This window comes from Diceros bicornis, chromosome 23 (genome assembly GCF_020826845.1).
Source record: "Diceros bicornis minor isolate mBicDic1 chromosome 23, mDicBic1.mat.cur, whole genome shotgun sequence".
Lineage (NCBI taxonomy): Eukaryota > Metazoa > Chordata > Mammalia > Perissodactyla > Rhinocerotidae > Diceros > Diceros bicornis.
Genome location: NC_080762.1, coordinates 26,539,489 through 26,555,854, shown reverse-complemented (window position 1 = coordinate 26,555,854; position 16,366 = coordinate 26,539,489). Strand labels below are relative to the sequence as shown.

The 16,366-nt window shown below is 36.3% G+C and overlaps 1 protein-coding gene across 2 annotated transcripts in view; it reads left to right on the top strand.

The window, feature by feature from the left end:
- Nucleotides 1-16,366, top strand: part of AFG1L (AFG1 like ATPase) — a 185,993-nt gene that overhangs the window by 125,302 nt on the left and 44,325 nt on the right. For both annotated transcript variants that reach the window (XM_058566509.1, XM_058566510.1), the window contains exon 8: nucleotides 6,364-6,446. In XM_058566509.1, the coding sequence (XP_058422492.1) occupies nucleotides 6,364-6,446 (83 nt within the window). The remainder of the gene's footprint in view (nucleotides 1-6,363; nucleotides 6,447-16,366) is intronic.

Genomic DNA, 16,366 nt, shown 5'->3' with positions numbered 1-16,366 from the left:
TGCAGAAAGAGTCAGATTTGTGGCTCACCAACAAGTGTATATAAGTGTGCTTTTTAGCTTCAGTTCTGGCTTTTTTTTTTTTTCTCTCACAATTGTTCTTTACTTTTTTACTGTTTTTAAAAATGCCTTCCTGTATGCTTATTAATGGAACAAGAGTATTAGCAATTATATTAGTTTGCTAGGGCTACCACAGACCGGGTGGCTTAAACAATAGAAATCTATTTTCTCACAACTCTGGAGGCTAGAAGTCCAAGATTAAGGTGTTGGCAGGGATGATTTCTTCTGAGGCCTGTCTCCTTGACTTACAGCTGTCTCTCCTGTCTTCACATGTCCTTCCTCTGTGTGTGCACATGTCCCTGTCCTAATTTCCTCCTCTTATAATGGCACCCGTCATGTTGGATTAGAGTCCACCCTAAAGACTTCAGTTTAACGTAATCACCTCTTTGAAGCTCTATTTCCAAATACAGTCACATTCTGTGGTACTAGGGGTTAGGACTTCAACTTATGAATTTGCAGAGGACATGATTTAGCTCATAGCAGTGATTAAAAAAAAAAGTAACCTCCCTCATAAATTTCCTCAACTGTAAAATGGGGATTAAAAAAATGATTAGCTTCCTCTGTTTGATTATTGTGAGAATTATATGAGATAAATTCAAGTCAGTTGCCCAGCACAATTGAGTCAAATAATAGGCACTTTGGAATTGTTAAATATCTTCCTTTCCTACTTTGTGGAAGGGGAGAGAAATTCTGTAACTGCTTGATAAAAAGAAGGGATACAGACCTTACCTACTAATGTGATAGGGTGTGGGTATTTTAAGTGTGAGAGACAGCTGCGGTAGCCAGGGAAGTAGGAGTGGGGCAGTGGGGAAAAAAAAGTTTTTGTTTACTTTGGAGTATGAGATAATCAAGAAAGCAAAGGAGCTGGGGTGGCTTGAGGTAGACTCTGAGGCTGGGGTCTACTCCAAAATGCAAAAAGCCTGGTGAAGAACTTTGCCCTGAAGTAAAAGAACTTCAGCAATAGTGTTAAGAATTTTAGACTGAAAGGGATCATAATTCAATTCCTTTATTTTATGGAGGAGAAAACTGGTGTCCAGAGAGGTTAAGTAACAGGCTAAAATCACACAGCTAGTCAATTGGCAGAGGACTTATCAACTTTAAAAAATTACGTCCATGATGGGGAGGAGAAGAAAATGGTAACTTGAGGCAAATATCTGAATTCTACCAGACTGTCAGAGCTAAAGCTATATCTTATTCATTATTGTATCTCCAGTAACCAGGGAAGTGCCCGACATATAGTGTTCAGTGATGTTTGTTAGGTTGATCCAAAATAAATATTAAATTTGCAGGAGACTTCTTAAACCATAAGTGTACATTTTTGTGATATAAAACAATGTAGCATATTTATGAAATTTATGGAACATCTTTGTATCATCTTGAAAATCAATATACAAAAAAGAATTACATTCATAAGTGAGTTTCCAAGCAACCCTGTTGGATACAGGGTCAGTATTCAAAAATCAGTTGTATTTCTTGATACCGGTAGCAAATACATACTTAGGAATGCTCATACATTCCTGGTGGGAGTGTAGGTTGTGCAGTCATCTTAGAAAACTGGCAGTATTTACTAAAGCTGAGCATACTTTTACCCTGTGGTTAAGCAGTTACTCTTCTCGGTATATATTTAACAAGGGCGTGTGCATGTGTGCACCAAAAATCACATGCAAGAATGTTTGTGGCTGCGTTATTTGAAAGAGCTAATAACTAGAAGCAACCCAAATGTCTATCAACAGTAAAATGAGTCAATAAATTGTGGTATATTCATATAGTGGATACAATATGGCAATCAATAAACTACGACTGTACATACACAACATGTGGATGGGTGAATCTCGCAAACGTCAAGGAATCCAATCACAAAAGAATACATGCTGTGTGATTCTACTTGTATAATGGTCCAGAAGCAGGCAAAATTCTGTGATGCTAGAATCAGGATACTGGTTACCTTTGGGGAGGTAAAAGAGGATACTAGGGGGGCTTTAGAGGTGCTAATCTTCTATTTCTTGATTGAGCTGGACACTAGTGATTTGTGTACTTTTCTGTATTTGTTATACTTAAATTATAAAAGGCTTAAAAATATGTGGAATTTTATGTATTGGATTTTTATATACCATTACTTAAGCTTAGAAATAGTAGCACACGGTTATTTTAAATGAGACTGAAGCAATTATCTTAGAATGTATAGCTGCCTCAAAAAACAAGACACCCTCACCCAGTCTCCCACTCTTTTTCTGGTTCAATATCTTTCTTTACTCTTACTTGTCATTTACTTATAGAATTGTATTCCTAGTAAACAAAATTAATACAGTATGCAGTATAGCTTTTCTGTATTTAAATCTATAGTTGTTTCTCTCATAGAACTTTTAAGATACCAAAAAGAATTAAGGTTAGAACCATGTGTATAATATGATCCCAATTTCTCTGTCTATCTACTTGTCTGTCTGTCTGTCTATCATCATCTCTATACGTATAGGAAAAACTTGAAGGATATAAGCTATAAGCAAACTTTTTTCTGATAAGGGGATAGACTTTCATTTCTACTTTTATACTTTTACTATTTGAATTTTTTACAATGAGCATGGCTCACTTTTTTAGTTTAAAAAAGATACATTTTTAAAGAATTAAGTTAAAAGATAGATCTTAGTTATTAAAATGTTTTATTTCCTAGAACTAGAACAAGTCTCAACCATTTTTTCCTTTTATGCTTACTTATTAAAAATGTATAAAACCAATCAGTTGAATACTGTCAAGAAAAACTCCAATAATTTTGATCCTTTAAATTCCTATTTAATATAATCACTTACCTAAGACATAAAACTTTGATTTATGTGGGGTTTTTTCCTCTTTTTCCAAATTTTCTGTAGTAAGCAATATTACTTTTGTAATAAAGATATGTAAGGGAGGCAAATCTTTATTTATTATTTCAGTCTTTGCTTATGAGGTTAATATATTGTGCTTTTAAAGGATTTTCTCCACAATATTTATTGTTCCAACTGGGAAGAGAAAAGCCAGAGTAGAAGCTATCTAAAGTTATTTTGTGAGATGGCTGTTTTTCTAATGGTATTATTCAGAATTGCTAAAAATATACACAATAGATTTTGAGGAAAATGCAAACTGGTGAAATACAGTTCTTTTAGTGGTACATTTTTCTTTCCAGAGTCAAAGGCCTTTCACTCATGAGTGTGTTCCCAAGGGTGTATTAACCTCCCTCCTTTTCCTCCCCAGATTTCCTAATTGCATTTTTAGTTTGTGTAATTGTATTCGTCCTTTGTGTACATAAATATACAAACTATTTTAAAATAAACTTTCTTTGGTGGCTGATTAGTTTTATGCATTTGAATTGGATGGTGATAAGAGGTCACAGGTCTTGTAAATATCCCTGGAAATTAGGAAATTACTTAAGAGATCATGCCCTTTTGACTATTCATTCTCAACGTAGAAATAGCTTAGCTTTCACCCTTCTGCATACTGTTTTGAAGAATCTAGCTTAAGTGAATAAAATCTGAAAAACTGAGGTTTATTTTTCTTTAAAAATATAAACCGAGTGTTGGTATTTTTCAGACAATTAAGAGCTAACGTCTGAGGGCTTTGGTTATAGTTCTTCTGCTGCTGATTAGGTATTCCTCAGTGGTGATTAGTGAGTGTACAAATGCAATCATTTGGTAGGGCTTAATCACTCATGAGAGAGAAGTTAGTACCCAGAAAGAGAAATTGAAGCTTGTATAACTTCCATTAGCCTTATTTTTTTCAAAGTGAAAAAAATTTTTTTTGACTAAATTAGAATATTAAGCCATATAAGATAAACTGTAGTTTAAAACAAATAGAGAACCTGGGGAAATACACTGATATGAATATATTGCTACACTCTGTAGTGTATTGTCTGTAGTACAGGTAGCTTATGAATAATTGGCCCTTCCATACCAGGACAGATTTCCCTCAGAGAGAGGGAGTAAGTAGTGCTGCCTAAACAAGTGTATTTCCTCCCTTCTTTGTACTGGGTGGCTGAGCCCCTACAATTATAGCATAGGCAAGAGGGAGGAAGTATCTCTTTTCTCAGGTTTACTGCGTTATGACTCATAGTTGAGAAGGAGAGAGATATATAGCTATGCCTTTTTTTCTTTACAGGTCATCTGAGGCAAGGGGAGAGTGGAGTGCATATATTTGGGCAATGCTGTATTCCTTTCTGGTGAGATGCATTACAGGGCCTGTGTTCTTGAGTGAGGCCTGGGGAGTGGGTTGAGCAACTTAGAATGATAAGCGAGGGATGTCTGTGTGGGGAGGCCAGCTGCCTGCTCAGGTCAAGCATTGTAGGGCGGCATGACCCTGTTAGGTTCAGGGGTTGTTTTTCACATGTGCAGTTCAAAAGCTCAAGTTTGTAGGCTTCCCCAGAGGACCAGCTTCTTCTTGGGGATTATTTTATACTAATCGCATTCACAATTGCTAATATATAAATCAAAATGCAATACCTACTCCAGCCTTTCAGCCCAGATTTCTGGGTCTTCACTTCTAGGATGACCAACTGTCCTAGTTTGCCCAGCACTGTCCTGGGGTTAGCACTGAAAGTCCTGCATCCAGAAAAACTCCTCAGTCTTAGGGAAACCCATTAGTCCCCGGGGGATGGTTGACCACCCTCTTTTACTTCCCTGAGCCCCTTAGCATCTGCAGCACGAGAAGAGGGGAAATTATTCTCATTGCTGCTGTGTGCAATCTCTTCCCTGTAGTGCAGATGATAAACAGCCCTCAGCCCTTGCATAGCGGGACAACCCAGGATGCAACTTCAGGGAGGAAGAATGTTGCTACATCTCAAATGTGCCCAGATATCGATTGCTGCGTAACAAATGACTGAAAAATTTAAAGGCTTAAAACAACATTACTGTATTATCTCTCCTGGTTTCTGTGGTTCAGGGATTTGAGAAAGGCTCAGCTGGCATTTCTGACTCCCTCACTACAATAGTGGCTACAACAGGAACAGCTGGGGACTGGTCAGGCACCTCCGTCTTCATGTCATCTCAGGGCCTCTCCAGGTCATCTCTCTGTATGGGCTACTTTAAGCTCTCATGACGTGGTTGCCTCCAGGCAGTTTGATGCTTATCTGGCAGTTCAGGGTTCCAGAGCAAGTGTTCCAGCCAACAAGTAAGAAGCTGCCTCAAATGTCACATTGGATATTATTGTGTAGCATCATTGACACCATAGTCACAAAATTCAAGGGGGAGTGCACAGACCCCACTTCTTGATGGTTGAAATGTCAGTCACAGCGTGTTGGGATAGAGAGATTATTGCAACTATCTTGGAAAATACAACCCACCACAATTACCTTAGCCACAAAATGCAGTTTTTCATTAATAAAAGTAGTGAAGTTGTTAAAATTTAATTTTTTCCTCATGAATTTTCATAATGCAATTTTCCTTTTGAATGAAAACAGAAAAGTCAGCCTGTGAATGTTTCTTGAATTGTTCTGAAAACCCATGCTCACGATCGTTCTACTGGAATGAGTGTATATATATATGTATATATTCCCTCCCCCTGCAGAAAAGCCAACTTACCAAGAGAGGTATATCAAAAGTTCATTTGCTTCCATAGTAAGAGTTTTACGGGGTGTATGTATGTATCTGTGTGTGTGTGTGTGTGTGTGTGTGTGTGTGTGTGTATGGTGTGTGAGTTTCCATGCACATATGCACCTGGGAAGATGGAAAGGAAAGATTAATTGGGAGAAGAGAAGGACAGCAGTGGCACAGGATGACTTAGGTTGAAGGGAGGTGTTCAGAGCAGGAAAGAACTCTGAAGACATCGACGACTGGAAAGGGAGCTAAGGGACAAGGGCAGTGGCAGTCATTTAGAAGTCAAGGGCAGGCATACCTATAGCATCACTTTAGTATGACCATTGGTTTAAAATGTGGATACTTACGTTCCGGTGCAGCTCTCTCAGACTCTCGCACATCGTGACGCTTAAGACCCATGACTTACTCTTTCTGACAGCCTCCAGCTTCTCACTTGAGAGTAATGGAAATTGGGATTTTAAAAAAATCTAATGCAATTATTTGGGGAATTTACTGACAGCGCTCTTTTAGCAAAGTTTCAGGAAGGCATGCTGCCATGTTAATTTTATTAAATTGATATTTTTTGGCTTGATATGTGGTTAATATTGCAACTTTTATGATTCTTACGAGTTCTATTGTTTTGTCCTAAACTCATTATATTATTTTATAGAGGAAAATTTCAAAAATTAAAAAAATATAGGATAGCAGAAAGATTGTAATTCTAAGCTACCACTTGTTGAAAAAGATACTTTATGTGTTTGGATTGTAGGAATACTGTAATACGATCCAGCTAGATTCTGGGATAGATTACCGGAAAAGGGAACTTGCTGCTGCAGGAAAACTCTACTACCTGTAAGTATTTTTAAATTTAAATTTAAATTTTCCAGGTTTAATATCTAATGATTAATTAGAAAAAGATGAGAAAAATAAGCAGAGTAATTATTACAACACGAAAGGCTAGTTCCGAAGCCTGTGATTTTTAATATGCAGAATGTTATACTGTTCACTTCTTTAAACTGTGTTTTTTGCCATCCACATTTGCATGATTTATGATGTGTGATTGGAGGAAACTCTAATTAGTTTTTTGGGGAGGAGTGATGACAGATGGTTAGAAAATAACGAGTATCCTCTTATAAGAGACTCTAGTATGAAGAGAATATCTTTATTGTGCTAAAGTAATTAATTATTTGTGGACATCTTCTGACAAATGTGTCATTTCTGTTCCCCCCAAATTGTTATTTTATTTTGTCAGGCAATCTGTTTGTAGTTCTCATTGTTGATTGACTTCCATACATAACTATGTAAAATATGTGTACACAAGTGCAACTGGATATATTTTGTCTTTTGAAAGCCAAGACTCGCCTGAGTAGGAGCAATTTATAATGATAGATGTATTCAGCATGTGCAGTTAATGCTGAAAAACAAATATAGTTTGTTGTAAAATGTCATTTGTGAGAACCTGAAAAGGAAGAAGTGCTTTACAAACGCAAACTGCTGTTTAGTGTGTGTGCGGCCAGTGTTTGGTACCTCGTGGGTTCTCAGTGAGTAGATCTGTCCAAGGGCTCATTGTGATTTAACTCAAAGGCATGTTTCTGCTAATTTAAATTTTTATGACAACGTGCATATGAGAGTTTCAGAAAAGTTCTTGTCTCTGCCACCTTGTAAGCAGAAGTACTTTACTGTTTTTGAAGCAGAAATTAGCTAGAAAAATCACATAATTAAAATTGCATACTTTACAGCGTACCAAGGGGACTATTTCAGTTTATTATTCAGATTCTGATGATTATTATAGGAGGTTCTTCATCTGCCCTTAAGTACTTTGTCTTTAAAGTACTTTATAATTTTAAAAAGTTCTTATAGCACTTTTTTCTGCTTTAACTTGGAATTTTTTTCCTCCAGTTTCTTTTGTGTTTGTGTTTTCTGGTTTTTTAATTTTTCTGATATTCTCAATCTTTCTCTGACTCTTTGCTACCTATTTCTTGATGTTCTAGATGTGTGATATTTATAAATTGACTTATTATTCTCTTTAATTTTTTTCAAAAGAGATAATCTTTGTTCCCTGTTTTCCCCCAAAATGTGTCCCTATGTGGAAGAACTAAAACATTTTCCTAATGGGAAGTTCCTTAAATAAAGATGGTGGTCTGGGTCTAAATCATGAAATTTGTTTCATAGTGCTGGAGAGGTCTCAGTGGAATTTACAGGAGGTGGAAAGTCTGTGTTTGCTTGGAGCATAGCCATTTTCTCTCTGATCTACCTTGTGTTGCCTCTTCCTCTTCCTGATAAAAATAATACAATTCTAACGCAATTAAATTCAGGTTGACACTTAAAACGTGCACCGGAGGAAAACTAATCTAACAATGTCTCAGAGTCCAGGAAACTAGAATCTACAAAAGATAGATACCATGAAACTCTGGAACAGTTTTCTTAAAAATATATAAATTCATTTAATCCTCAGGGAAGGCAGATTTTATCATGAATTTGACATCAAAAGGGCTTCACCCTAGTCTGGTAACCAAGAATAGAGAGCCTAGAGTCACATCGCACTTAGAGAGTAAGGCAGATAGGTGTCCCTGAGGAGAAGTGGGAGAATATTAGATACCAAGATAGCGTGCTAGGGATATAATTTATATTGTTTCACATGAGCCCTTAGGTAGAACTTCTTTCCTGACAAAGTAAAAGAAAATTTCCTGAGGTCATGTTCACATTTCTGATTTAATTAGGTTTCTTTTTGTGTTGTTCTTGTAGGAAAACTTACTAATTTCCCCCCATAACAGATTTTAATGTGCCGTGCTGTATATTGCCCTATTAAAGCACGGGTTTCTCTGCCTAAACCTCTGGAATTGGTTCCTGAATATGCAAGTCCAGACTACACCCTTGTCACTCTCACTCGTACCCCAACTAACTGAAAGTAAAAACAAAATTCTAGCTTTCCTCCAGGAGAACACCAAGCACTATCTCAGAATTTCATACAAGCAGAATCCCTTATATGATCTTTCATTAAATAGAAATATTCACTAATTCAGTATTTTATTAGTCTAACTTTCCAAAAGCCAATTAAAAACATCCCAAAACACAATCCAGATAATATCAACAGTTACCAGAGATTTTAAAAACTACCCAAAAAGTTGACATGGAACACTTTCTATGGTTCATAATATTGTCTGGGTTACAGAAGAACTAACTCATACAAGGCATTGTGTGTTTGTATGTAATCTACTTCAGTTGTAGTTTTATATTACGTTAAATTTAGAAATCATAGAGTACCTTTATAAATAAGTTACAGATGTTTTTGACCCATCCCAAGAAGTTTTTAATCTCGTATAAAACAAACTCAGAGAATTTAAATGTAGCAAGTTACAAGCGACAGAGAGCTTGAGTGCGAACATCCAAACTTTTGCATAGATTAAAACACCCCATGGTGTCCAATTTTTCATTCTGTGGTCACTGCACCATCATCTCAGAGAGGAGCACGAAGTCATTTTCTTCCTGGCTGCTTGGTGGATTGGGAATAAGATGCCATGTGTGGAATTTGGTTTGCCAAAATCCAAACAGGTTGACCAAGCATTGGGCTTGGACCAGTAATTTATTTTGAACTGCCTGGTGTTTGCCTAGGATGGCGCTATCCCATGCCTTCCAGAGGGTTTAACTGCTTCAGATTAGCTCTCTGCTTGGGGGCTGGTGACACTAGGGTTATCATTTTATATATGCGATGAGCATCTCTTTTCAGACAGGAAACACCACTGCTGAGGGGTCCATGAGATGCTGGCCCAGGCCATTTTGCTGTCACTTCTGTGAAGGGTTATGTTTTGCTGGGGAGAGGAGGTCACCTTGGACCCACGCTCGCTCTCTGTCTCTTTTCCTTTTTCATTCAAGAGCTGAGTAGTACAGGTTTTTTTCTACTAAGTCTTTTGAAGGAACTGGGGGTTGGGGGTGGAGAGAGGGTTCCTATTCAAACACCATATCTCCATCATACTCACATACAAACACCCCACCTCCAGCACAGAAGCCAGGGCCTCAATGGAAGATTATTTTGGCTGTCCTGGGTCCTTTGAATTACCATATGAATTTTAGGATCAGCTTATCAATTTCTACAAAGAAGCCAGCTGGAATTTTGATAGAGATTGTGTTAACTCTATAAATCACATTGGGGAATACAATATTAATTCTTCTGATTCATGTAATGTTTTATTAGTTTCCTAGGGCTACCATACAAAGTACCACAAACCGAATGTTTTAGAACAGCAGAAATGTATTCTCTTGTTCTTGAGGCTAGAAGTCCGAAATCAAGGTGTTGGCAGTTTGGTTCTTTCTGGGCACTATGAAGGAGAATCTGCTTCATGCCTCTCTTCTAGCTTCTGGTGGAGTTCCTTGGCTTGCAGGTGCATCACTCCAATCTTTCCCTTTATTTTCACATGACATTCTCCCTATGTGTCTCTGTTTCTAAATTTCCTCTTCCTATAAAGACACCAGTCATTTCATTAGGGACCACCCTAATCCAATATGACCTCATCTTAACTTGATTACGTCTGCAAAGACCCTATATCAAAATAAGGTCACACTCACAGGTACTGGAGGTTAGTACTTTAATACCTATTCAACCCATAACAGATGTCTTTTCATTTATTTTGCTCTTTAATTCCTTTCAACAATGTTTTATAGTTTTCAGTGTGAAAATTTTGCAGTTCTTTTGTTAAATTTATTCATAAATATTTTATTCTTTTGGAAGCTAGTGTGAGTGGATTTGTTTTCCTAATTCCATTTTTGGTTTCTTCATTGCTACTGTATAGAAATACAACTGATTTTTGCATATTGATATTGTCACCTGAAACCTTGCTGAACTCATTTATTTGTTCTAATAATTTCTTAGTTGATTCCTTAGGATTTTCTAAATACAAGATCATGTCATCTGCAAATAGAGATAATTTACTTCTTCCTTTTCAATCTGGGTGCCTTTTGTTTACTTGCCTAGAACCTCCAGTGCAATGTTGAATGCAAGTGGTATATTCTATCATAGAGAGTGGACATCCTGTTCCTGAGCCTAGAAGAAGGACTTCAGTCTTTCACATTAATTATGATGTTAGCTCTGGGTTTTTCATAGATGCCTTTTATTAGGTCAAGTATATTCCCTTCTATTCCTAGTTTTTGAGTGTTTTTATCATGAAGGGATGTTGGATTTTGTCAATGCATTGTCTGTTGAGACGATCTTGTGGGTTTTGTCCATTATTCTGTTGAAATGGTGTATTTCATTAATTGATTTTTGGATTTTAAATCAATCTTGCATTTCTAGGATAAATCTCACTTGGTCGTGGTGTATAATCCTTTTTATTTGTTGCTGGATTTAGTTTCTTAGTATTTCGTTGAGGATTTTTGTGTTTATATTCATAAGAGATATTGGTCAGCAGTTTTCTTTTCTGGTGATGTCTTTTTCTGGTTTGCTGTCAAGATAATACTGGCCTCATAGGATGAGTTGGGAAGAGTTTCCTCCTTTTCTATTTAGATTTTCTCTTTCCTCTTGAGTCAGTTTCGGTAGTTTGTATTTTTCTAGGAATTGCCCATTTCATCCAGATTATCTAGTTTGTTGTTATACAGTTGTTAATAGTATTCTCTTATAATCTTTTTTATTCCTATAAGGTTGGTAGTAATGTTCCCTCTTTCATTTCTGATTTTAGTAATTTTGGCCTTCTCTCTTTTTCTTGGTCCATTTAGGTAAAGGTTTTTCACTTTTATTCATCCTTTCAAAGAACCAACTTTTGGTTTTGTTGATTTGCTATATTATTTTTCTCTTCTTTATTTCATTAATTTCCACTCTAATCCTTATTATTTCCTTCCTTTCACTTGTTTTAGGTTTACTTTTCTCTTCTTTGTCCAGGGCCTTATGGTAGAAGTTTAGGTTGTTGGTTTGAGATTTTTCTTCTTTTTCTAATGTAGGCAATTACAGCTATAAATTTCCCTGTAAGCACTACTTTAGCTACATCCCATAAGTTTTGGTATGTTCTGTCCTCATTTTCGTTGTCTCAAAGTATTTTCCAATTTTCCTTTTGATTGCTTTTTTTGATCCATTGGTTATTTAGGAGTGTGCTGTTTAATTTCCATTTATTTGTGAATTTCCCAAATAACTTTCTGTTACTAATTTCTAATTTCACTCCATTGTGATTAGAGAACACACTTTGTATAATTTCAATACTCTTTAATTTATTAAGGTTTGTTTCGTGGGCTAGGATATGATCTTTCCTTGAGGATGTTCCATGTGCACGAAAGAAAATGTATATTCTGTGGTTACTGAGTGTTTATATAGATGTCTGTTAGGTCTAGTTTGTGTATAGTGTAGTTCAAGTCTTATTATTTCCTGTTGATCTTCTCCCTTATTGTTCTATCCATTATTGAAAGTTGGATGTTGAAGTCTCCAATTATTATTGTTGCATTGTCTATTTCTCCCTTTACTTTTGTCAGTTTTTCTTCATGTGTGTTGGTGCTCTGATGCTAGGCGCATATATGTTTGTAATTGTTATATCGTCCTGATGGATTGACACTTTTACTATTATGAAATGTCTCTTTTAATCTGTAATCACCTTTTTTTGTTTGTTTTAAAGTCTTTTTGACTGATATTAGTAGTGGTTGCTGTTTTCATAATATATCTTTTTTTTTTTCGTCCCTTTACTGTCAACCTATTTGTATCTTTGAATCTAAAGCGTATCTCCTGTGGACAGCATATAGTTGGATCTAGCTTTTTTTTTTTTTTTTTTTTTTGTGAGGAGATCAGCCCTGTGCTAACATCCGCCAATCCTCCTCTTTTTTTTTTTTTTTGCTGAGGAAGATGGCCCTGGGCTAACATCTGTGCCCATCTTCCTCCACTTTATATGGGGCGCCGCCACAGCATGGCTTGCCAAGCAGTGCGTCGGTGCGCGCCGGGATCCGAACCAGCGAACCCTGGGCCACCGCAGCGGAGCGCGCGCACTCAACCGCTTGCGCCACCGGGCCGGCCCCCGGATCTAGCTTTTTTATGTGGTCTAACAATCCCTGCCTATTGATTAAATTGTTTAATCCATTCACAAGTTATGTTATTATTGATATGGTTGGGATTTATATCTGTTCTTTTACTTGTTATTTTTTTTGTTTCATGACTTGCTTGTTCCTCTATTCTTCCTTTACTGCTTTCTTTTACAGTAAGTGAATATTTTTTAGTGTAACATTTAAATTCTTTTAATGATTTTTTCTATTATATTTTTTGTCTTTTTTTTTAGCGAAGAACTATTTATCTCTATGAGAAGTATAAAGTATAAAGTTTCATTCAAATTGAAGTGTTGTCTTAAATTCAAAATGAAGCGTTGTATGTTGCTCTATGTTTTGATAATTAAAAAGTCAGTAATGGTAATGAGTCTTTACTCTAAGGCCACCTGTAGGGAAAAGGGCTCGATGATGGGGAAATATAGTTGGCTCTCGAAAGTAGATGCACACTAGTATCTTTGTCATAAAAACTCCTATTGATATTTTATGAATAAGTGTCTATGACATTGCAAACTTATAACAACAACAACAATAGCTTTCTGCTTTGTATCCTCTCAGACATAGTCAAGTGGGCTGTTTATTATGTCTCTTAAATCACAAAATTTTCCTATTTGACATAATTTAGATGCAAATTTGAATATTTTAAATCAATATTATATTAACTCAAGGACTACTGAATTAAAAATTAATATCAAGAGTTTGAAACTATATGAAACACCACCCAGAAAGTGGTACAGCATCAAAAGAAGTTCATCTTGTATAGACTTCAATATCAGGTTCCATCAGTCATCTCAGCACACCTTTTATCTTCTATTCCTTTATTGAACTGTAGTTTGACAATAGCATATTACGGTGTTTGTTTTCCAGCAGGCCAGACAGGACCAGAAGAGAGCTGGCCCACCATTTCCAGCTAAACACATTAACAAAGTATTAAGTTGTATGGCTATACTCATCTAGTAAAGTGGAAATAAGCTGTATACACAATATGTACATGATTAAATAATATATATACTTATACATATAGAAGTACAAAAGAAAGTTTTTACATTTTCTTGGAATTCTTATCTTGTTATTTCATCTTCAGAGAGAGAGCATTTATAAGTAAAAGTCAATCTTCAACATAGGAAAAGCTGATCTGGCAAAGTCCTAGGTCTTTAGTTACTAGCTGTGTACCTTTTTTATCTACTAAAACTCCCTGGCCTCTCTTTCCCAGGTGGATGTGACCATCTTCTTCTCCTGAGGAGGAGTTAGAGCTTTTTACTCTCAAGCTTTTCTTCATTTTTATTGTTGTTGCTGTTCTTTTTTAAAACCTTCAATCATAATAGCCTTTCTGAAATTTTATGAATAAGAAATATTTTTGGATCTACCAAGTTGCAATACTGCATGTTACACCACTGATTTATTTGGGGGGGAGGAATGCAACATAGATTTGGCAGAAATTTTATATGGAATTTGGAGCTGAGAAGAGAGAGTGGAGGTCTGGAATTTGAGAGTTAAAAGTGCTAGATCCCACTTTCTGCATTATACACAGGTCAAGATTAATGGAACCAGGTGAGTTACTCTCCAGGTGATTGAGAAGGGTGGGAAATTTAGAGACTGAAATGGATCTCTGAATAGTCAGTTAAGCCTTTGAGTGATTGAGAAGAAGATAAATACTAGGACAAAATCCATCCTGACAACTGAGTCCGTTATATAAAACAAACCTACGGGATTTGAAATGCAACCAAGTCTGTTTTATATTAAGGCAAGTATAAATCGAGTTAATCTTAGACCTGCCTCCAGCCCCAGATTATGTTTGGTATGAGCACAAAGAGCTGTACAGCATGAATGCGCAAGGAATCAGTAGAGTGAGAAGCCTCACTGCCAGGGAAGTTTGGCACAGGAACTCTAAGAGGAAGGGAAAATTTCTCCCTCGTTGAATCAACTTTGGCTCTCTGGAATAGAGAACATGAAGAGAGAGGGACCAAGGAAAGCCAACCCTATTCTACTTGTTGATACCTTAACAAGCTGTTGATTTTTAAAAGGGGATAAAGGGGCAAAGTGTGGGTAGCATTCTGTTCCCCTGAGTCAATCCTAATGAAGTGGGAAGTTCTTGAAGAAATTAATTTCCATTTAAATTCATGTGTGACCCTCTTCTAGAAACCTCCACTTGTTTTGGAATTTTTGTTGAGAATTTCAAATGATCCAGCAATAATAAGGTCTTTTTTGATATGTTCTATTTCTTGAGTCTATGTTTTATGTTGAGTGCCTGATTTCAGCTGTAGAAATTTTCTCAAAATTGGAACGACTGATTACTTTCCTCTCTGTTTACTAATTTAATATAGAAAAATAAATCATGATTCTCATACTTCCGAAGCAATCAGGCTTTTAATCCAGGGTACTGTACTCACAGGATTCCTGTAGGTGTTGATGCCAAATTTCCTGGCAACGAAACAGTGGTCGATTCCAGGGCTTTTCTGACTTAAAGACACAGTGGTACTACTCAACAGAAAATACAAACCTTCACTACAGTTTCTGAGCTTAACAAAAAGTGACAGAAGCAATGAAATGGGTGGATTTTACCAGGGCATTATAGAACAAAGGAAAAAGAGTCCGTGCTCGTCTTGGGGCCCCCACACCCTGCTCCCCACAACAAAAAGCATTTGAAAAGAGTGACTTTGCTTCTTCTTCAGAAATGACTTCAATTCTCTTACTGTGGTCAACTTTTGATTATCTGTGGGCAGATTTTCTGTTTTGCATCTTATCTGCACAAAGGACTACTCTATAGTAGCATCCCACTTATGGAGCACTTACCCAGAATTAAAGGAAGTCACTTAAATTCTTTATCTCTGCGAGTTGTAGGAGCTTATGTTTCTGTCTCCCCCCTTGAGAGGAAAGGGAATACGATTCATAGCATCTGAGCTTAATTCCTGTATTTTCTCTGCATCAATTTGGTGCTACCCAAGTCACCCATCCTTAAGATATGCCTCTGTGGTTAAAACTGAACTACACAAAGCTGAACAGAACATTTTCTTCATGCTATGTGACATGATATTCTTGTAGCCCCAAAAGAAAACTCTGAATTTAGCTCCCTTTTACGCTGAAAAAATCATGTTTAATTTAGTGCCATCTTTAGGCTGTAGCTTTTCCATGCAACTGCTGTTGACTACTAGGCATTGCCTTTTCCTCAATTTTACTGGTTAGGCTGGAATATTTTTCAGTTACTTTTGTAATTTGAGTCTAATTTTAATCACTATTGTGTTTTTGTATAATCTATACCCTTGTGTGTTTTTTGTGCATTCATTTTTTGAATATACCTGTTGCTCACCTTAGGTCCCAAACACTTGATTTTTTTAAAACTAGCTGACCCTGATCCTTCTTTAGAGCTTCACAGGCGTGATTGTATTTCTGAGTATAGATTTTTAGTGTAAGGTAATGTTGCTATCTTTTTAAAGAGTTTCATTAGAAAACTGAGAGGGCCCTCGTCATAGACTCACTGCTGTTACTTCAGTTTTTCTCCATTAAAAATGCCTTTTTTTTTTTCTGTTTTGAAGTTAAAGGCATTTTCTATGCCTGAAATTTTTACAATAAAATTGTGTTCTTGAAATTTCCTACTTAAAAAAGTCAAGAGATCTTAGGTGTTTTTAAAAATGGATTTAAAAATTTTATGTATATCATAATGACATTGTACTAAGAAGATGCTTCTGGATTAACTATTGCAGTAATTTAATTATATTTGTATTTTTATGCCCCACCCATTTGCAAAATAATTTGAGGCAATTTACATT